We start from the raw sequence: 22,550 nt of genomic DNA, 5'->3' as shown, positions 1-22,550 counted from the left end.
CAGGACCCTAAGATCATGACCTGAGCTGAAGTCAGATGCTTAACTGTTTGAGCTACCCAGGCGCCCCTGGACAAACGATTTTTGACACGGGTGCCAAGACCAATGGGGGAAAGGGCAGTCTTTTCAACAAATGGTGTTGAAAAAAACTGGATATTCACATGCAAAAAAGTAAAGTTGGACCCTTGCCTTACACCATACATAAAAATTAACAAAGTGGATCAAAGACCTAAATGTAGGGCTAAAGCTTGTAGAAAGAAAACAGGGGGAAAATTCATGACATTGGATTCGACAGTGATATCTTGGACATGACATCACAAGTATGGGCAGCAAAAGAGAAAATAGATAAGTTGGACTTCATCAAAAATTTTTAAAAATTTGTCTGAAAGAACATTATGAATATGAAACTCATGAAATGGGAGAAAATATTTGCAAATAATATATCTGATAAGGAATTGATATCCAGAATATATCAAGAGATTCTACAACTCAACAACAAAACACAACTCTATTTAAAAATGCGCAAAGGAAGGGCGCCTGGGTGGCTCAGTTGGTTAAGTCTCTGACTCTTGATTTCAGCTCAGGTCATGATCTCAGGGTCATGAGATCGAGCCCTGTGTCGGCTCCATGCTCACCGTGGAATCTGCTTGTCCCTCTCCCTCCCCCTCTGCCCTTCCCCACCCTCTCTCTCTCTCTAAAATAAATGAATGAATGAATAAAATCTTTAAAAAAAAAAATGAACAAAGGACTTGAATATATATTTCTTCACAAGATAAGCAAATAGCCAATAAGTAAGAAAATGTGGGTTAAGGGAAATGTGAGTTAAAACTACAAGAAACTATTTCGCACCCATTAAGATGGTGTTATGAAAAGGAAAACAAAAACAAAGTAACAAGTGTAATGAGGATATGGAAAACTTGGACCATTTCCTCCACTCTTCCTGCTTGAATGATTTCTAAAGAGAAGTCCAATGTAATTCTTATCCTTGCTCCTCTATAGGTAAGGCATTTTCCTCTGGCTTCTGTCAGGATTTTTTTCTGCAGTTTGAATATGATATGCCTACGTATAGATTTTTTTGGCATTAATCCGTCTTGGTGTTCTCTGAGTTTGCTGAATATGTGGCTTAGGAAATTCTTGGTCATTATTGCTTCATATATTTCTTCTGTTCCTTTTTCTCTGTCTTCTTATTCTGCTATGTGAGAAAATGTGTAATTCCTTTACACATATGCTATACCTTTTGCAGTTGTCCCACAAGTTCTTGAATATTCTGTTCCATTTTTTTTTCTCTTTGCTTTTCAGTTTGGGGAGTTTCTATTGACATATCCTCAAGCTCACTGATTCTTTGCTTAGTTGTATCCAGTCTACTAATGAACCCATCAAAAGCATTCTTCAATTCTGTTATAGTGCTTTGATTTTGAACACTTTTTTAATTCTTTCTTATGATTCCCATCTCTCTGTTTACATTACTTATCTGTTCTTGCATGTTGTCCACTTTTTCCACTAGAGCCCTTAGCGTATTAATCATAGTTATTTTAAATTCCCAGTCTGATAATTCCAACATCCCTGTCATATCTGAGTTTGGTTCCGATGCTCAATCTGTCTCTTCAATGTTCTTTGCTTTTTAGTATGCTTTTTTTTTTTTTTTCTTGAAAACCAGGTATGATGTACTGAGTAAAAGGAACCTGGTACTGGTTCCTGTGGAGGTTTCTCCTCATGGGTTTCTGCTCTGGAAAGTTGTGATTCTTTGTATCCACCTATCTGGCTCTCCAATCTTGGGGACAGCAGTTAGCCTTGTGTTTGGAGAAACCTATTTTCTTCCTTCTGTATAGGGGGGATAAAAATAGTTCTTCCCTACTGTATGTTTCTTCCTTATGAGTCTCCCTTACTACTCACACAAAGAACTTCACTTCTGGTCACCAAATGTGTGGAAATTCTTCATGACACCAAGCAATTCTCTGAAATACCTGTTGACCGTCCTATAATTTACCTCAATTCTGACATTATCTACCCAGAGATAGCATCAGATCCCACAGGTTAAGGGCCCAGTCCCACAAGATGCTCCCCCCACCCCCTGCCATGTGCACACACTTTAAGTGCCAGTTGCAACCTCAGCTTATCACCTATGCTTCTGAACAACTGATTATAGATCAGAGGTTCCAATGACCCCCTCCTTGGGTTCCACCAATTTGCTAGAGTGACTCATAGATCTCAGGAAAACCCTTACATTTACCAGTTTATTAAAGGATATGATAAAGGATACAGATGAACAGCCCCATAAAGAGGTAGATAGGGCAAGGTGTGGGAGGGTCCTGAGCACAGGAGCTTCTATCCCTGGGGAGTTGGGGTATGCCAGCCTCCTGGTATGTCTATGTTCACCCACCTGGAAACTCTCCGGATGTCATACTTTTGGGATTTTATGAAGGCTTTCTCATGTAGGTATGACCAGTTATTAACTCCATTACAGAATTATAGGTTGAGGATTTTAAAAACTTTCTTTTAGCACTTTAAAAATGTTATTCCATTGTCTTCTGGATTGCATAGTTTCAAGCATGGAGTCTTCTGTAATTCTTATCTTTGTTCTTCTATAGTTATGTGTCCTTTTAACTCTGGTTGCTTTTAAGATTTTCAGAAGTTTAACTATGGTGTGTCATTTGTGATTTCTTTATGTTTCTTCTGGTTGAAGAATGTTGATCTTTTTGAAACAGTGGATTTATAGTTTCCATTAACTTTGCAAACTTTTTATCCATTATTTTCTCAAATATGGATTTTAATATCTCCTTTACTTCTGGGACTTCAGTTGCTTTTATGGTAGGCCACTCAATATTGTCTCACAGGTTGTTGCTTCTCTATTTTCAGTAATTTTTCTCTCTGCTTTTCATTGTGGATAGTTTGTCTCTTGTTCACTAATATTTTCTTCTGTAATACCTAATCTGATGTTAATCTTAGCTAGTATATTTTTTATTCCAAATTTTGTGTATTTCACCTTTAAAATTTTGATTTGAGTCTTTTTAGATCTTTTATTTCTCTCCCCACCATATTTTTGTTTTCCCTTATCTTCTTGAACATATGTAATATATTTAAAATAGCTCTTTTAATATCCTTATCTGCTAGCTCCATTATCATTTCTGTTTCTATTTCTATTGTTGGTTGTTTTTATCCTGGTTATGAGTTGTACTTTTTTTATGAGGCAGTATTCTTCTGAGGACAATACCTGATGCCCCATGTATTAAGAGATCTTAACACCTTGGCCAGTGGGAACAGGAACTCTTTCTGGCCCCGTGTGAACTCAGATTATTCCTCCTACTTTTTTCCAGATTTTTTTCCCACACAGCCTTAGTATTTTTTCACATATACGTGCAGGTGAGTACTCGACCAAAGATCAAGGAGACCTTTCTGCAAATCTTTGAGGCTCTTCCTCTGTGCAGTCTCTTCTTCTTTGCTTTGTCCTCCCTGAGCTCAGAACATTGTCTCCTTGACACAGCAAAACCCCTGGTCTTTGTTTCAGTTTCTCTTCCCTGTGCTATGGTCTGGAAGCTTTCTCCAGACAGTGAGCAGGGGAACTTACTGAGTTCACCTTGTTTATTTATCTTTTCTGGGATTATTGTTCCACACTGTCTATGTACAATGTCTGAAAACTTTTGTTTTATAGGTTTCATCTAGTTTTGTAGTGGTTTAAGGTGGGAAGATAAATCTAATCCCTGTTTCTCCATCATGGGGAGAAGTGGAAGTTTCTGTACTTTAAAGTTTACTTTCTTACACGTTATATTGTTTGGTTTAGATACAGCCAGCCTCATTTCATTTGAGCCCTACATCTTGTGGAGAACTAGCAATGAATGGGTCTTCTTGAGAGAGCCTTGGGCTGAATCATTTTACCCATTCTGCCACTCACTAGCTGTCATTTAATGTCTGAACCTTACCTGCTCATCTACAAAACTAGGGTATTAATAATATGTTTTCCTGGGGTGCCTGGGTGGCTCAGTCATTAGGCGTCTGCCTTCTGCTCAGGTCATGATCCCAGGGTCCTGGGATCAAGCCCCGCATTGGGCTCCCTGCTCAGCAGGAAGCCTGCTTCTCCCTCTCCAGCTCCCCCATGCTTGTGTTCCCTCTCTCTCTATCTCTCTCTATCAAATAAATAAATAAAATCTTTAAAAAAAAGTAATATGTGTTCCTTGCTTTCCTTGTATGATGTTTGGAAATGAAATGGGATGTGATCTGTAATAGCACTTTAAATTATTTTTTTAAATAAACAGCTAAAAATAAATAGGTAAAATATCTGTTTCTATAAGTAAACAAGAATGTTATTAGTTATGCTCCAAACATTATGTTGACTAGATACAGTGTTGAAGTGAGAGGATGATGACAGTTAAAAACCCAGTTGAAGAAGACCTTGGAAACCATTTTCCCTGTCTGTACTCCAATTCTGCCAAATAGCCCAACCACCGCTTCCAATAAAACTGTAAAAATTTCAGTTCCAAATGTGGATCTAAAACTCATTAAGCTTTTTTCAAATGCAATTTCAATATCCAGACCCAGTCCCATCCTTTAAATTGTTTTATGGCCCTAATACACCTTATACCTCAGCATTCTCCATCTTAAAAATGAAATTATTGTTACCATATTTCTATTATTTTCTTTGGGGAAACTTTGAAAAACCTTTTAAAGGAATGGCATTGTATAATGTATGTGGGCAGAAGACATGAAGAAGAGGGTGACATACTTCTTTGCCTTGACTTTGACCTTGGGGTGGGAAGGAGTGTTGTTATGAGTTAGTTATTTGAGTTTTAAATTTATGGTGTTGTTACCACCATCATCTCACACATACACACATCCCGTGGTGGTTTCAAAGCATGCCACAATTCTTTGACATTTCCCATATTGAGACTTGGGGATCTATGTTCCCTCCCCTTAAATCTGGCCAGGCTTGTGTCTGCTTTGACCAATAGAGTATTGGTTAAAGGTAATGCCATGTGACTTCTGGGCCAAAGTAAAAAAATACCATGCACCTTGTTTGTGGGAACTCTCATTCTTGGAGCCGAGTTAACATTTAAGAAGTCCATTTACTCAGAGGCCACCATGCTAAAAGGAAGCCAATACAATGTGGGAAATTCATGAATAGGCACTCTTGTTAACAGTCTCAGCTTAACCCAGCCTTTGAGTGACCCCAGCCCTGGTGCCAGACACATGGCTGAAGAAACTTCCAGATAGTTCCAGCTCCTGACCATTCAAGTTACTTTCAGTTATTCGTGTCTTTCCAGCTGAGACCTCAAACATTATGAAGCAGACACCCTCATTGTACACTATCCAAATTCCTGACCCACAGAGTTGCCTATCATGATGGGGTGGTTAATCACAGAGCAGTAGAAAGCTGGATCGCATCCTTTCCTAGATCACTGTCACATGCTAGTGGAAATGCAGGGCAAATCATTCAAGGACCCATTTAGAGAGGTAGTCTGAGTGGATATGAGGGGTGTGTTTCCCAGTGAAGTCTTCATAAAGGGACATCTAAGACTGCTCAGACGTCCCATATGAATATAAATCCAGGGGCTGTTGAATGTAGTCTGTTCACATGAGTTGTTAGGGTCAACTCACTTCAGTGCTTGTGGGAAGTGAGCCTTCTTGTTTGCCCAACTAGCCACCCACCCACTGCACATTGTTCCCACTGCCTTCCTTCCCTCCCTTCCTCCCTCCCTCCCTCCCTTCCTCTTTCCTTCTATCTTTTCCCTTTCACTGAGTGCCCTTTATGTGCAACACATTATTTTAGGTTCTGGAGTGTCAAAGATAACTGTGTATTAACAGAGTCCTTTATCGTCTATATCTTGATGCTTTGACATCAGGGGCCTTGCTGACTCTGGAAGAATTCCCCCTCCCAAGGCTAGCCAGTCCCTAGAGATAGTAAACAACTCAACTGCTAGTGCACTTTTCAAATACAAACCCACACCCACAACCATCTCCTTTATGGAGCTCTCGCACTCTGGGCCACTACCCACCTGCCTAAATCACCTCAAGACTAGGTACCAGAAAACCACGGACAGCTCTTATACTCCAGACCCCACCCAAATTCTTCAGACTAGCCAATCCTAAGCCCACTTACCCCTTCCTCACTTGGCCTTCCTAAGGAAACCACAGTGAAGGCTTTTGCCCACTTGCAATGTTTCCCCATATGTCCCCAAGAGTATAGAGTGCCCTCTTGGGAACTGTGAGTAACTAGCTTTCCAATGGCAGTTGTCTTCTGATCTGTTGGCTTTGCTATACCTCAAATTTTCTATTAATACACTGTATTTTAAAACGGAATGATACTCAATCCTGCCCTGAGGGAACTTACAATTTAGTGGTGGTAGGATGCCTTAAAATAGTAGGGCTAGTAAAATTCTGTTTCATGATCTGACCACTACTTATGCAGGTGTGTTCACCTTGTGAAATCCCAGCAGAGTCACCATCCGCACACTTCTCCATAGACATGTCATACTTTATTAAAAACCAAAACATAAATAATGGTAAGTTGAAACCCATCCATGAAGATAATCTCATAAGCTAAACAAACAAGATGTATCCTTAGCTTCTCACAGAATTGTTGGCTGATGACTGAGTTCTCCACAACAAGATCTCTATCAGTATCACCTCACAACGTCAGTCATGATCCTGCCACTATTTACCCAGAAATCAGACTCGTGTACAGATAGCCCAAGAAAAGACTCGTTCCCATTTCTTCCTATTTCCATTGTGTATTATTTAAAAATGACTTCTAGTCAGTTTCCCTTCTTCCTCTTAGGCATTTGGAAAGAATAGGCAATAGGATAAAGAAATAGAAACATACCCCCTTGAACCAACTGTTAGTTTTTCTTATAATTTGTTGGTTTTTCCATCTGAAGTTTGAAAGTCTAGCTTCTGACTAATTAAATAGAGATCATTTCAGTGCAGCAATCTTACATACATACTCCCTTACAGAAGAAAAACTGGTCATTGTTCAGAGTGGAGTAGGAGAAAATTAGTGTAGAAAAGGTGTGTCCTTGGCTTGGAACTCTCCCAGCCATCAGTGCTAGGGGAGAAGCAAACACAAATCCCAGAATGTGCACTGGCTTCTCTCTGCCTTGCCCTGGAGAGTGCACACAACACGGGCAAGCCCTTCATTTCACTGGGCCTCCTGTGACTCTCCACCCTGTGCATTGGTTAGGTGACTGGCTCGGATGTGTTCAGCCAGTAGTAGCCAATGGGACTGGACTTACGTCTTCTGGCTCCAAGTCAGGGTTCTTCCCACCATTTGTTGGCAGACACTATTAACCAGACATGAGCACTTTTATGTAGAGGGGGGGATTCTGTTGTGCATGGGAAGTCTGACCTGGGCCATCCCAAGAAAACTTGGGCTTCTGTACCCCAGTGTTTTGTTAGTATTAAGTCCTTCTTACAAAGGGGTTTTGATATTGGCAAGAGGTCTACACTGCCCACATTCAGGAACAATGCAGTTTGGAAACCCTAGTCCGCTTCCCCTAGTGCCCCGTGGAAAAGCAGTTAAACCTCAGACACAGTGAAGCTCTGTCGGGGTTTCCTTGTGCTCTGCCTACTTCCAGGCCACTCAGGTAAGCCTACAGGTACATCTTAAATCCATGCTGTGTGATTTAATCCCACCTACCCAAATGATTCTAAATTAGGGACCTTGATGAATTTCTCCTAAATGACTATGAAGAGATTCCTCTGGGTTAGAAAAGGGCAACTCTGAGTACAGCTGCTTAGAGGGAAGTCAGGGTTTCTTGTTGCTGGACCAGGCGTGAGGAGTGGGGGGAGAGGGAGCCGGCAGGCCTGGGCAGGTTTCTTGGCTCTCCAGCATGCACCTCACCCATGGCCAACAGGGTTTGCTCCTTTGCTTTTCACATTTCCTTGAACTTCAAACACCCTTCGGATGAGGAAAGCTCCGGTGGAACTTGGAGGGACCAGACTAGAGAGAGCACAAGGACAGCGGGAGACACAGCAGCAGGTTAGAAGCCCTTCTTTTGGGCCTGGGGCTCTGCTGAGGGTGGGAAGCGGGGAGCTGACCCCGGGGAGCCCTGCAACCAGGGAACAAAGGCACGAAGGCAAGGGATGTGTGTTCACGTCTCTGCTCTGCCCCTTGGCAAGCTGCAGTCTCTCCTGTGTCATCGGGGAAAGGGCTTAATGACACCACTCGGGCTGCCTGCTTCCAAGAGGAATTGTACAATTGTGTAGAGGCCCAGATGAGTCAGCCAATGACCTTTACAAAGACTGTCTGTCAATCAAGTACATAAATTAGCGTGAGCAAAGATGATGGTGGTGATGATGATTTCAGCCTCTTGCCTGGTGTGAGGGATGAAACGTACCAGCAAACACACATGTAAAACCATTGCAGAGATGAAAGCTGGTGGCTGGGGTTCCACCAGCGCAGGGCTCTGCTTGGTCCAGATGCTGAGCTCTGGTGCGGGAGCTCCCCGTCAGAGCAGGGATTGGGTGCCTGACCCCCCTCCTTCCCCTTCTCCTAGAGTCACCAGAATTCTTAGGTTTGGAATAGAATAAGGAAAACTCCTGCTCCTTGAGGGGGAGCGTTTTGAAGGCCTGACCCTATTAATTTTATTTAGGATGTCATCCATTCATTGTAACATTTCACAGTTCTTTATAGGAGGTGATTTCACAACTACTGTATCTGTCATCCTGGTTTTGCCCCCATTTTACAGATGAAGAAACCAAGGCTGAGATCAAGTAAATGACACCGCTAGTAAGTTGCAGCAATTTACACTTGGGCTTTCAGACTTCAAGTCCTGTGTTCTTGAAAACACATGTTTAACTACAGAGTTAAAGAAAGACCTGAGAGGGAGCAGAGAAAGAGGGGGAAAGTGGGGAGGAGAGGAGAAAGAAGGGGAAGGAGGGAGGGAGGGAAGCAGGGAAATAGGGAAGGAGGAAAGGAAAAAGAAAAGGAAGGAAAAAAAGCAAAAGTCATTTGAGGGAGCAGAGAGTGCAGTTCTCGCAATATACACGGGAAAGTAAGGCTCGCTTGCCTCTGTGTTGAGGCAGGTCTGCTGCGTGGTACTTGAGCGGTGTCCACTGTGTCCCTGAGGCATCACACACAGACCGCTGCTCCGACTCTGCACTTCGGGATCTGCCAGAACCCCCATCCCATCCCGCTGCGGACCCCACTCCATTGCCCCTACTCTCGAGACTTCTTGGTTCCATTGCTTGCGGATTTACCGCGGGGAACCTCGACCGACGACTGGCTGCAGTCCTGGGCCCAGCGCGGTTCCAAGCAAGTGTTGCGAGGTGAGGGGGTGGGGGGGAGGGGAATCGCCAGCCTTGGCCCTCCCGCTCAGCCCTCCGAGCCCCGGGCTTTGGGGACACTTAAGGTCTACTCGAGTTCCGGAGCACTGAAGGCCGCAGTGACCGGAGAGGCAGAGGGGTCACAGGGACCCGCATCCCTTAGCACCGCCTGCAGCAGGGCACGTTCGCATAAAGTTGACCAGGTAAATCATTGCGGGGGTGCAAGTTAAGAAGTGAAGGAATGGAGCGAGCAAAAGAGCCCAGGTTCCCGTGAGCAGATCGCTCAGACGCTGAGGGCAGCGCCCATTCGAGCCATGAGGCGGTTAACGCCCAGATCCTGGACGACTCAGTCTCGTGCATTCTCTCCAGACGAAATGCAAGAAATTAAACAATTGGAAACAACAATCACAACTTGTCTTCTTTCTGCGCCCGCCCCCGCTGTTTTCTCCAACTTTGCTAAAGAGCTCTGAAATCCAACTTGACCGCTCTGCGCTCCCCGGGTCCCTTGCCTCTTCTTAACCTGGTGCCTGGACGCGGCCCCAGTGCGTGCGCTCTCTGCTGCAGAACTGCGGGCGGCGGGGCGCCAGAGGCTGGGGGCTGGAGTGGGAACGTCCGTGGCCGGCAAGGGGGCGCTGTCCCCTAGAGGCCTCTGGGCCGTCCGAGCACTGTCTGTGCCCTGCCCCGGCGGTGGGCTTAGAAAGGGTCCAGGGGTCCAGGGCTGCAGCGCAGGTCCCCCTCCCGAACCCCCGGTTGAGGTCCCTTATCCTTCCCTCCTTACCCCAACGAGGTGCCCTCCCGCACCCCGCGGTTCCTAGAGTACCCCTGCCTAGGGATTTTTCTTGAGGAAATTTCTGGCAGAGGGATCCAACACAGGAAATGGCCTAGGCTTCCCGGGGTAGGGATGCCCGCCTAGACTGTGGAAACATTCTCTCTGCTCCCCCTCCCCCGTCTTCCCCTCCCCCCGTTCAACCCGCTCCCCGCTCGGTCCCTGTCGCCAGCCAGCCCCTCTGCTCCACCTCGGGTTCCAGGATGCTCTCCCCGCTGCGGGACACCCACTTTCCAGCCAGCACCTGCTCCTTTTGCTGATCAGCTCTGGCCTGTGAGGGTAGCATGTGGAGCGCATGGGTGTAGGGTGCTGTTGCTGGATCCTGCCTGGAAAGGAGAGGAAAACTGAGCAATCTATTTTATGAGTAAAGCCCATTCCGGGATGAAAATTATCCTGGGTTCTATAGGTTAAAATTGGGACTTAAAAACAGAGAAGTTGCATTTCTCCATCCACTTGCCTTGGGGTCCGTGGGGCCTGTCTGGGAGCTCATGTTGCACACAAGGCACTTATGAACTCGGTGCACACTAGGACATTGAAATTTGGTCTTAGAATTTACAGGGCTTTACATCTAGAGTTGTATTAACATCAAGCATCATACAGAGTTTAAGCTTTCACATATATTATCTCACCAAATCTTCACAACAGCCCTGTGAGATCAAGTCTTATCATTGTCCTCCTTTTAGGTTTAGGAAAAAAGGCCTGGAGAGATACGTGACTTGCCCAGAGTCACTCATTAAGTTATCAAACACTGAAGACAGGTCCTGACTCCAGACCCCAGGAGGGTCCTGCCACAATGCTACCTCCTTTCAGGGTCACTTCTACTAAGCCCTGAACAGGGATGGTGCTCAGTAAATATTTGTAGATTGAATTCCAGGATCTAACCAAGCCTTATGATTGCCGTGTTTTATACAGTAGGGTGTGTCTAAGCCTTATTTACTCACTCACTTACTCATTCACTTATTCGGCAGTTCCTGAGGGCCTACTGTGTGCTGATGCTGCTGTAAGAGCCAGGAGGACAGCCCTACTCACAGGAAGCATGGGATCGCGTGAGCTGTCCTCGAGGGCAGAGGGCTGGCATCTTGGAGAGACTGCTCTCAGTTCCCAGCCCTCAGCCCTCTGAGTTGAGCGCGGGCCCAGAACCTGCCCCAGTCTAACCTGGGGAGTCGGAGGGAAAGCCGCAGGGGAACCCGGGAGGGGAGGGCCGGAGCAACTCAGGAGCAGGACAAGTAGGACAGACACAAGAGAAAATACAACCAGAAGGAAGTTCCCTGAGAGAAGAGCTAGAGACAGGGAGCTGGAGACCAGCGACTTCGGAGACAAGCGCGGTGTGGAGATAAGGGTGTTAGAGGAGAGAATCAGATGGCAGAGTGAATAAAGGAGAACTGAGAATGCAGTCAAGCCCTCAAGACAGCCTGGGAGTTGCGGGGGCGTCGGGGGTGGGGAGTAGGGGCTCGGTGAGCACTGCATAGAACCCCATGCGGAGTACATCCCTAGTCCTTGCTAGTCTCTGGCCGCCGAAGTTGGCTGGGAGCGAGATTGTTGTTGGAGCCCAGGTTACTTGAGAAAAAGAGTAGGAATGTTCTCTTCAGAACGGTTCACACGCTGCTCTGGGGGGATTCATGGTCCATGTCTATCGTGCCCGGCCAGGCCTAGCGAAACCTGTTTGGCTTCGGTTCTCCAGGGGATTCCAGGCGCGGGGAGTTGGTGGAGTGGGGCTAGGAGAGGCCACGGCCAGTTGGGACAGGGCCCCGGAGTCTGGCTCCCGCTCCAGGGCGAGGGGACTGCGGGCGGCGCCCGCCTCCGGGCTCTGCGACACCTGCACCCAGAGCGGGCGGGACTGGAGGCGGCCAGGCGCGGATTCCCGGGAGGGACTCGGGAGGCAGAGAGTGGGCCGGGGCGGGCACGGGGAAGTGGCCCTCCCTCCACTCTCCCCCTCCTGGCAGGTCGGAGCGGGGACGCGGTGGCCCAGGACGCAGGGAGTGGGCCCGCGCCGAGACGGAGGGAGGGGCCGCGCCGCCTTCGAGAGTCATTGGAGGACGCGGCCGCCCGAAGCTGATAAATAAAGGGACGGGCCGCGGCTGCCAGCCAAGTTGGACGCCCGACCCGTGCGAGGGCCGGGTCCGCGCCTGCCCTGCGAGGCGAAGCGAGGGGACCTCCGTGCGGCCATGGCCACGCTGTTGGGAGCTTATCCGTGGCCCGAGGGGCTCGAGTGCCCGGCCCTGGAAGCCGAGCTGTCGGATGGGCTGTCGCCGCCGGCCGCCCCCCGCGCACCGGGGGACAAGGGCTCGGAGAGCCGTATCCGGCGGCCCATGAACGCCTTCATGGTGTGGGCCAAGGACGAGAGGAAACGTCTGGCGGTGCAGAACCCGGACCTGCACAACGCCGAGCTCAGCAAGATGCTGGGTGAGTAAGCGAGCGGGCGGGCGGGGGGCCCCGGGAGGTCGGCGGGCCGGGGGCGCTGGCGGAGGCGGGCCCCCGGGGCTCGGCTGGGGACCGGGGGTGGGGGTCCTGCGAGCGCGCGGAGCCTGGGTAGGACCCGGCGTATGGGTATGCTCGGGGAGCGCGAGCGTTCGCTGTGCCCGCGAGGCTGGGCATCTGTGCGAGCGTGGGTATGCGCACAGTGACAGGGATTCAGAGCAGGGACACCTCGACGGGGCCCAAAGTGAAACCGCGCGGCCCGCTGCGGCCGGCCAGGAAGCCCACTCGCGGGAACAGGAGCGGAGTTTGGGGTCCCAGGGGACAGGCGGGGCCGACAGCGGCCAGGCCTCGGTTGCCCGGCGACCGGGACCTGCGCGCACACAGGTCAGGACGGAAACGCAGAGGCTGGGTGGAACCGGTGTTTGCTAGGAATACCGAAGCGGGAAACCCACCATTCCCTGAACTTTGCCACTGGCACGCTCACAGAAGGAGGTTGTAAATATTATTAACGAATACTCGTCAAGAGAGACCTTGCGGAAACGCATCCCTTCTTTAACTTTATTAAACCTACAGCAAAAAGTACGCAAATAGGCTCGATTCGATAATGTATTTCTCAATCTCAGGAGTGTAGATACTGTGATTGGGATGCTCAGGGCGGCCAGTGAGGTCTGTCCTGGAGCCTGCCACTTTCCAAGTGCTGCTACGCAGTCCCAGCAGGGGCAGCGGGCCTGGGGACAGGGTCGAGCCAGACCGGAGGGGCCCAGAGAAAGGATTTAGGGCACGTCCGAAAATTTAGAGTTGGAGTCGGTTTTCGTTGGGGTTTCTTCTTTCCCACGTCTGGAGCTGAGTACTTTCAACTCTGCTCTACTCCTAACCTTTTTGCCCTTCCACGGAGGTTTTATTCCTTTTAAGTTGTGGGACCTTTCGAAGCATTTTGTAGGCACAGTGGAACAAGGGAAATTATGTGGTCACCTGAGGCTGGCCTGACCCTCCCCAACTGCACCCCCCTCCCCCAGAACTGAGCCTTATTCCTTTTCCCTCCAGAGCTCCAAACCATGGAGTGAGGGCCGTCACCCACCTTTCTACTGGCTAAACCAGGGTTCTTCCTGCAGTGTAGATGCCGTTTCAAAGCTGCTGGTTTCAAAAAGTCCCCTACCCATGGCCCAGTCCCCTGGCTCGATATGCCCAGGACACACTGTAGGTCAGTGTCTTAGTGAGCCCCTTTCTTCATAAAAAATATTAAAAATTATATTTCATACTGTGTCGGCATAAAGACAAAAATATTAATATATACAGCAGTAAAGCATTTACCTGAAAGTTCATTTTTTTCTTCAGGTTTTTAAAGAAATGAAAATACCTTTTTTGTGTGTGTGTGTGTGGGTCCCTCAACATTTTTTTTTGGTGGGCCCAGGCACTGTGCCTTTTGCTCAAGGGCAGCTCCTGTGACCAGGAGAGAGTGAGGTTTCCCTTGCGGGCCCAGGCCAGAGATGGGAGAGGAGCTCAGGCCGGGGAGCCTTTCCGGACTAAGGCTGCCTGCGTCCCAGGGGACGGGCAGTCAAAAGGACCTACCTGACAAATGCCTCTTGTGAGCTGATCCCTGTTGGTGATTTGCACTTAGGCTTCCAGAGGTTATAATTCATTTTGCAGGGAAGACACTGATTACTTCCTACTTAACCACATAGCCCCTGGCCCTGGGGTAGGGGCTTTTAAAAATACGGATTTTCTACACCTGTTAATAGGGGGGGCAGCAGGATGATCCACGTCCACCCCATGATCTTGCCCAGCCCTTTCCTTTCTAACTAGGCAACTTTTTTGCCTCTAAGCTTTCCAATCTTTAACATCAAAAACTTCACCTAGTAGCACTACTATTTTTAGGATACTATGAATAAGAAGGCACATAAAGACAGTTAATACATTTAATGGCATTTAAAATGACTATTTTATTAATACTATGACATCCATGTACACTTAGAAACTAGAGTCACATTTTATATTCAGTCCACAGACAGGGTGTGGGGTGTACCAGGATCTTGGGCCTCTTGCAACAACTTTGCAGTCTCAGCCACAGGGAACTGCTGACCAACTCCAAACCCAGAGTTCCTGACACTTTTCGAGTTGCCCTTTTAAGTGACAGCTAATTATATCAATTGATGACTCTGTCACAATAGTTGTAAACTTTCATCCCAATGGTAGAGCACCCTTTAATAATAGCCCTCCTCCAGTGACCTTTGAGGGCCAGGCATGCAGAGTTGGCCAGTGCAGGTACCGAGGTGGCAGGACACGTAGCTCTGTACTGGGCCCTGTGCCGAGGGTTCTGGGTGGGACATGTGGCCCCTTTCCTTACAGGGCGTGGGGATGGGGGTACTTACCTCCAAGCTAGTAGGATTGGTAACCTCAGGATACATTAGAGTCGGGTGTGTGTGTGTGGGTGGGGAACTTCCAAAGTTGTAGAATCCCAAGTTCACCCAGGGCGGTAAGGGTCCAGAAATGACCTTCAGAAAACCAGCAGCCCGTGGGATGTGCAATGAATGTACTGACAGATGAGAGAGATGCTAAAGCAATTTACAAAACAACACAGAAGGGAATAAGGATGAATAGAAAATCCAGGTGAAACCAGCACTTCAGCACCAGTGGGCTACAAGCGTGGAATGCTTCTTAAAGAGAGAGTTTTGAATTGGATAGTATCACATTTTATAGTGAGGGAAAAAAGAGACCCAGGGGAGTCAGAGCATTTGCTTCTGTAAGAAGAGTCAATGACCGAGCAACTGCCCCCTGCCACAGTGACAGGGTACTGATTAAGTAGAGAGCAGGAAGCCTTATCGTGAGTGTGTGTGTGCGTGTGCTTGTGCATGTTGCAGGCAGATGTGAGCATTCTGGCAATGGGGTTCACATGCCGGGGTCCTAACTGACCTTCAGATGTGAGGGATAACTGTCTGTTCCCCTAAGTGAGATCCTGTAATTTACTTACATCTGTGAAATGATGTACTGAGCCCGAGTTCCCTCACAAGAAGGCCTGTGGGATTTATGCCATAAATACAGCATCACTTGCTGAGAGGCAGCGGTGATCAGCAAAGGCAGAGAGTTTTCATTAAAATGCACAAATGATTAGACTTGGTCCACGTAGGGTAAAAAAGAGCCCAGATCAGTGTGGTTGTTATATATTTTTATCGTGTATCTGACATTGGGTCCGGTGGGCCTTTCACTGTGAATCCCGCATTGTTTACACGTTTGCGTTATCTAACGGCTTTTATAGGAGAGGTGAAGTGATTGTGCGCGTAGTTAGTGGTTTTGCGGGATGCAAGCGGAGAGATTGGTTTGGCCTCACAGTGCCGAGATCTGGGCTGGGAGCTGGGTGCCAGGAGTGCGGTGTCCTTTGTGGAGAGGGCGGGTAACCGCGGGTGGGATGTGGGATGGGGGACGGAGGCGGACAGCGTGTGCGAGTGTGGACGCTGGGAGGCACGAGCGTCTGAGACAGGTGCACCGGCCTCCCCAAGCCGCGCAGATGCTGAAAGTGGCCTTCTCTGACTTGTGTGAGCAGGAAAGTCGTGGAAGGCGCTGACGCTGTCCCAGAAGAGGCCCTACGTGGACGAGGCGGAGCGGCTGCGCCTGCAGCACATGCAGGACTACCCCAACTACAAGTACCGCCCTCGCAGGAAGAAGCAGGCCAAGCGCCTCTGCAAGCGCGTGGACCCGGGCTTCCTCCTGAGCTCCCTCTCCCGGGACCAGAACGCTCTGCCCGAGAAGCGGGGCGGCGGCCGCGGGGCGCTGGGGGAGAAGGAGGACAGGGGTGAGTACTCCCCGGGCTCCGCCCTGCCCAGCCTGCGTGGCTGCTACCACGAGGGGCCAACTGGCGGCGGCGGCACCCCGGGCAGCGTGGACACTTACCCGTACGGGCTGCCCACGCCCCCGGAAATGTCGCCCCTGGACGTGCTGGAGCCGGAGCAGACCTTCTTCTCCTCCCCTTGCCAGGAGGAGCATGCGCACTCCCGCCGCATCGCCCACCTGCAGGGGCCCACTTACTCTCCGGAGTACGCCCCCAGCCCCCTCCACTGCGGCCATCCCCTGGGCTCCCTGGCCCTCGGCCAGTCCCCGGGCGTCTCTGTGATGTCCACTGTACCTGCCTGTCCCCCATCTCCTGCCTATTACTCTCCTGCCACCTACCACCCTCTCCACTCCAACCTCCACGCCCACCTGGGCCAACTCTCCCCCCCTCCTGAACACCCCGGCTTTGATGCCCTGGATCAGCTGAGCCAGGTGGAACTCCTGGGGGACATGGATCGCAATGAGTTCGACCAGTATTTGAACACTCCTGGCCACCCAGACTCTGCTGCAGGGGCTGTGGCCCTCAGTGGGCATGCCCCTGTCTCCCAGGTGACATCAACAGGCCCCACAGAGACCAGCCTTATCTCCGTGCTGGCTGATGCCACGGCCACGTACTACAACAGCTACAGCGTATCATAGAGTCGGAGGCAGCCAGCCCAGACCTGAGTCGCCCCGCAGCCCTCTCCTTCCCGGGAGGAGCAGAGGCGACCGCGCAGTGCTACCGGCTTTCCTCCGACCGCCCGGGGTGTGCAGGTCTGAACTGTCCGCGGGGCAGAACGGGGCTCTGCTGGTCTGAGTGCCCCTGCGCTCCCTGCCGCCTACATTTTGAGTATATTCCTTCAAATGGGTTCTCACTGGCTACACCCTGGGAATAAGGCAAGGTAGTTGCCGAAAGATGGTTAACCGGCAGATCTTCATTACTTCTCCCGGTCCCCATCACGGAAACCAATGTGTGAAAATCTCAGCGGCATTCACACCTCTCCAGCTTCTGACCCAGACGCATGGGGTACAGCCGTCCTGATCTTTGGGTCCTCCAGGTGAGAAGAGGCCTGGGCTGGGACCCAGAGGACCCCGGATCCGGTCCCAGTTCTGCCTCGGAAGGCTGGAGGGACCCGCACTCGGCTCTCTTCCCCTTCCAGCCCCTCCCCCAATCTGTAAAGTGGGGGACAGACTTGACATCTAAGGCCCCTTCAGCTCCAGGGTTTTCTGACCTAGGATTCTTTCAAGGCTAATTAAAAAGAAAAAGTTTGTCTTAGTAAAATTCATTAACGTCCAACCTGGTGATAATTCCGTGTGCACAGCCCAAGAACACATGGCTTTCTGCACAGCATTGCCTTCCCAAATGATCGTGGTTTTTCAAAAAGACTCTTCCAATTTGAGGAACAGCATTCGTCTTGATTTGGGAAATTAACCACTAGCGTTGACTGCATTACTGAATGTGACTGAATTCAAGCCACTGGTTTTTAAACCCATTGTTTAAGATAAATTTTTTTTTTTATCACACACGTGTCAAGAGAATATACAGAGCCTGAATCTATACAGTCAGCGTATGCGAGACATGCACAACACAAACACCTTCCTGCTCATCCTTCAATGCATGTCTGTACAGCCTAAATCAGATGCTCTTCTAGATGTTGGCAATTTCTTGTCAACTTCCTGTTCTGAATGACCCCAAGAGCAGGGAACCTAAAAAGAATTTCTGCACCACATCATTTACCATCCATCTGAATGTGTTCATTTCTTGAGCAATATTTCAGCATACTCTCCCCTCTGCAGGTGCAAAAGGAGCTTCCTTCTCACTGTCTCTGACTCCCCTTCTTCCTTTCCCGGGATTTCTTTTTCTCTTCTTCTCTGTTCTTCCTCCACCCCTGACCTGCCCATGAATTCGAAGATCCCCTGGCTTAAAAATCCTACATGATTCCTATGACTGAGATAGGAATTTGCTCTCCTCACCAGACAGCTGGTTCTTGGGAACATCTTCAGCTAACACTTCAAAACAACTTCCCCTTCCCTATACTGACTTCCCAAAGAACAGAAACGCACTGTGATTCAGAAAAGTTTCTGAGCCCTGACCCCACCCCAAAAACATTTCCATCCTTCTCACAAACCTCCTTTGAAGGAACATACCTAGCAACGAGGGAAAAGACAGTTGTTTGTCTTTTAATTGCAGCATATTATTGCCTGTATGAAATATGTAAGTGTTTTATATATTCTCCTATTTTTAGCTTATATTTTATATTGTTGAGAGATCCTTTTTTTTCCTTCCAAGGCATCCTACTATAAAATTACTTATAAGATATAATTAATCTTTATGCTATTGCTGTATGCAACATTTGGTAATAAATGGTAAATCATTGACATATGATTGACTGGTGCAGTCCAGAATGTATATTAATAATCTTGTAAAACATTATCACAGACATTAAGCTAAACTGTTCCTTTTTTTTTTTTTTTGTAAGAGATACACATGCTTTGGAACGGTTGTAGATATTGATCTGTCTAAAATATTTAATTTAAATAAATGTTTTTGTACCATGACCATTCTATCATTTGAATTATAGTTTTGCAAACAGAAAAGGTTTTCCAGGGAGGCATAGATATTATGCCCAGTTCTCCTTTACAGTACTGGTCAAAATACTTTCTACATCAATTTTTTTATTTTAGAAAGTTATCTTGTAGTGTTGGTTTATTTTATGAATTATGGTAAAGAGATAAAGCCTAATTTGACATATTAGAAACAGTGTTGTTATCATGAATATTGAAAAAAAGAGCAATTCATAACCTACCTGCAGAACAATTTTCTCCTCAGGATGACTTCACACTTTAAAGTGGAATGAGGTGATTATCAGGCGCTCTCAAGATAAGACGTAAGTTCTGCCCAATTGCTTCCTTAAGGCTGCCACGTTTTTTTCCTTCTTTGAAATAATCTAGAAAAATACCTAGTTTTCTCTCTTTACTATGCATTTATTGATGTGGTATAACAAGACATCGCAGGCTTTCAAAACCCAGTGGAATGGGGAGGGAAATGCCTGGATTGGTAATTAAAAGATGTAACATCTTGTGAGGCTTAGGATTAAAATCCCAGCCAAAAAATGTCTGGAAAAAGCAGATGACTACTCAGTCCCCTTGCGGGTCACCATGCCTGGCTTCTCTCCGTGGGGGAGCAGTTGTTACTTGTTCAAGTCAAGGGTAGCCTTGTCTTCTCCCAGGCTCTCTGAGCCAAGGAGTGGGTTCTGGGAGGGCTGAAATGGGCATATGTTCAGCCTTCAATTCTGATCGTAATCTGTAGTCGTTACTTTAATAGCACTTTATAGATGTAGAGAAATTTATGGCAAGTTTTATGGGCTAATCCTCACTCACGATCCCACGTGGGGCCCTGTCATCCATCCCCTCCACTGTGCAGCCAGAGACACTGAGGCCCAGGGTGGGAGGTGGGGCAGTGTAGCTCACCCAACTCAGTTAGGGGAGGCTGGAGTTCCCACCCTTCATCCCAGATACATTTATTGGCAGCGTCAGTTGAATAGCCTAGAGGTTTCATGGCTCTTTTAGCACTTCACCATGGCATGGAACGATGTGCAGTCCAATTCATGCCTATCACAGCCCCGGGGAAAGAAAGAATGAGCAAAGAGGAAATTACAGGGTCAGAGTCAGATGAACCCCAAATTCACTGCACCTGGCTGGCTAGCAGTGGCAGTCTGCAGGGTCATCAGCTGTCCAGAGAACGCGTCAGGCAGTGTCTGCCCAGGACATGGGCCCTCGGCACTGCCAAACGGGCATTTTTCTTTCCAGGACGTACTGTGGGGGCAGGGGCGTTGTCCCTGCCTCTGGGAGAGCAGGAAACAGGCCGGCGACAGGGCTGCTCTTTCACTTCTGCTCAGCCATTAGTGAAACAGTTATGTCCAGAAGCCAGGAGTATTTTGGAGTCTTAGCTGCCCGTTCTGAGAACCCACCTGTCCTCAGTGACAAGAGCACCTTTTACTTTGGCTGATGAGAATTGATGGGGTTGCCTTTTTTTTTTTCTCAAATGTAGATGTGACTATTTCATTCTTCCTTAAGATCCTTCAGTATCTGCTCATCGCCCAGGGCATCCAGGGTGAGCACAGAAGTGGGGTCACGTGGATGCAATGAGGTCCCTGCTTCTGGGCTTCTCACTTATTAGCCCCGGTAATGTATTCATATGCCAGCCCTCTGCCCCCGCCTTCCCAACTGTTTGAGCTCCAGGACCCACAACACCTGGCTTGGCCCCATGTGGGTGCCCCTATGGCTAACCTTCTTCCTCTTTCCAGAAGCCTTGCACAGCATCCCCCTACCCACCATTGGGTACCTACTGCACAAAAGACCTATTGTTCTCTGAAATGTTTCCTTTCCCATTCTTCTGTGTTTATCCCAGTGCTCTTTCCCTACAGGGGAAACCCTCACTCCCATCACCTGCCTGGTGACATCCCACACACCATCCAAATCCAGCTTACATGCCCCCAACCCTGCCTGGCAGAGGGGCCAGTTACTGTTGTCCCTGAGCTCCCAGGGATCTTGAGCAGACCTTGGTAACAGCACTTACTGCTTGGCAGTGGAATCATCCACCCATATGCATCTGCCCCAGCAGGACAGACACATAGTGGCTGCTCAACAGTAACATGAATGAATAAATAAATAAACGTCTGAGGTATTCCAGTTCATCTTGGTGATATAGATGATAATCCTTTCCCCTACATAGTAACTTGATGCTCAGGGAAGGGCATGCTATCCATTGTGGTGTTTGGGGAAAGGAACACTCACAATTTGCTGACGGAAACCAGCAGTGAGCACATAATAGGTCCTCAGGAAGACAAAGCCACCATGACAAGTGAAGTCACTTGAGCATGGTCAGATTTATGTCAGTCATAACTAGTCTTCAGGGGTTTTAATTCTTCCTGTTTCCTTCCTAAAGCCTCCTGGGTCCCTATTTCCCCCACCCATCTCTCTGGATACCAACACCCTAGAGCCTTTGTGTGTGTCTAGTTCTGGCTGGATGTGATGCATCCATGGCTATTCACTCTCACCTGCTAGACTGTAGCCTGTAGTAAACAGGTCGGGAATGGGCACAAGGGTACAGCAGGACAATCTCCTCTCCCATCCCATCCTAGAGCAGCTGAATAGAGCTGAGGTTTTTAACATTTGTAACTGCCTGCTTTCCTTTTGAAAATTATGCTCTCGATTTCCTCCCAGTGAAAGGGATTTGGAAGGAAGAGAGGGGGGAGGGAGAAGAGAGGAAGGAAGGGAGAAAAGAGATATATTTATCTATTATCTATCTATTTATCACCTATCATCTTTTTAATCTATCCTTCTATCCATCCATTTGTCCACCAACCTGACCCATCCATCTATCCATATCTGTCTATCTATCATGTATCTTCTACTGGTATTTAAAGTCTCAAAAGAGACAGTCTTTGTAGAAAGTTTAGAGAAAAAAAGATCATCTATTATCCACAACTTCGAGACATTGCTGGTACTTTTTTTACATAGGTCCATCCAGTCTTTAAATTTTTTTTCATCTAGCTCTATGTCTACATATGTCTCTTATAATAGGCATTTTTATTCATTAATACTAAGTAAACATTTTCCTGTGTTATCAAACTTAATTTTTCTGCAAAAGGTGTTTTCTTGCCAGTTGAAACAGCAATTTGGAAAAAAGAAAAATTAACCATTCCATGACTTTGACATAACTATTTTCAATATGCTCATTTTGGTATCCTGAACTTGCCAGGCTTGTATTTGTGTATTCAAAATTAATTGTATCTGGTGCGATCACAGTGTAGATATAGATACCGCTGGTATTTGGCTTTATTCTCTCAAAAATCATAGAAAACATAGAAGTTTTGCCATATTGATGTTTATCTTCATACTATTATTTCTGATGATGGCTCAGTACTTTGGAGCATTAGTGTGGTTTAATTCACTTGACTGCCCCCTTGCTATTAGATCTCCCACTTTTATTTTTTTCCATTATAAGTAACACTGCAGTGAACATTTCCTTGTTTATGTCTTTGGCTTGACTTCCAGCAGGGAATCACCAGATCTAGACATATGAACAAGTTTACAGCTTTTGCTTCAAACTGCTTGTTTGTTGGGTTTCCCAAAGAGTCTCAGTTGATAACTAAGGCACAAAATGCCTCCGTTCAATTCCCAGGATGAACTCTCAAAAGGAAGAATTAAAACCCCTGAAGACTACTTATGACTGACATAAATCTGACCA

General features: G+C 47.7%; 1 protein-coding gene across 1 annotated transcript; it reads left to right on the top strand.

Annotated features, from left to right (window-relative positions):
• Positions 1-12,179: 12,179 nt before the first annotated feature.
• SOX7 (SRY-box transcription factor 7) lies at positions 12,180-18,900 on the top strand. Its single transcript, XM_021698852.2, has 2 exons — positions 12,180-12,481; positions 16,035-18,900. Exons 1-2 carry the CDS (start codon positions 12,244-12,246, stop codon positions 16,955-16,957), a joined length of 1,161 nt encoding a protein of 386 aa, XP_021554527.1. The 5' UTR covers positions 12,180-12,243; the 3' UTR covers positions 16,958-18,900.
• Positions 18,901-22,550: the final 3,650 nt, after the last annotated feature.

This window comes from Neomonachus schauinslandi, chromosome 2 (genome assembly GCF_002201575.2).
Source record: "Neomonachus schauinslandi chromosome 2, ASM220157v2, whole genome shotgun sequence".
NCBI classification, from domain to species: domain Eukaryota; kingdom Metazoa; phylum Chordata; class Mammalia; order Carnivora; family Phocidae; genus Neomonachus; species Neomonachus schauinslandi.
This window is presented reverse-complemented; position numbering and strand designations above follow the sequence as displayed.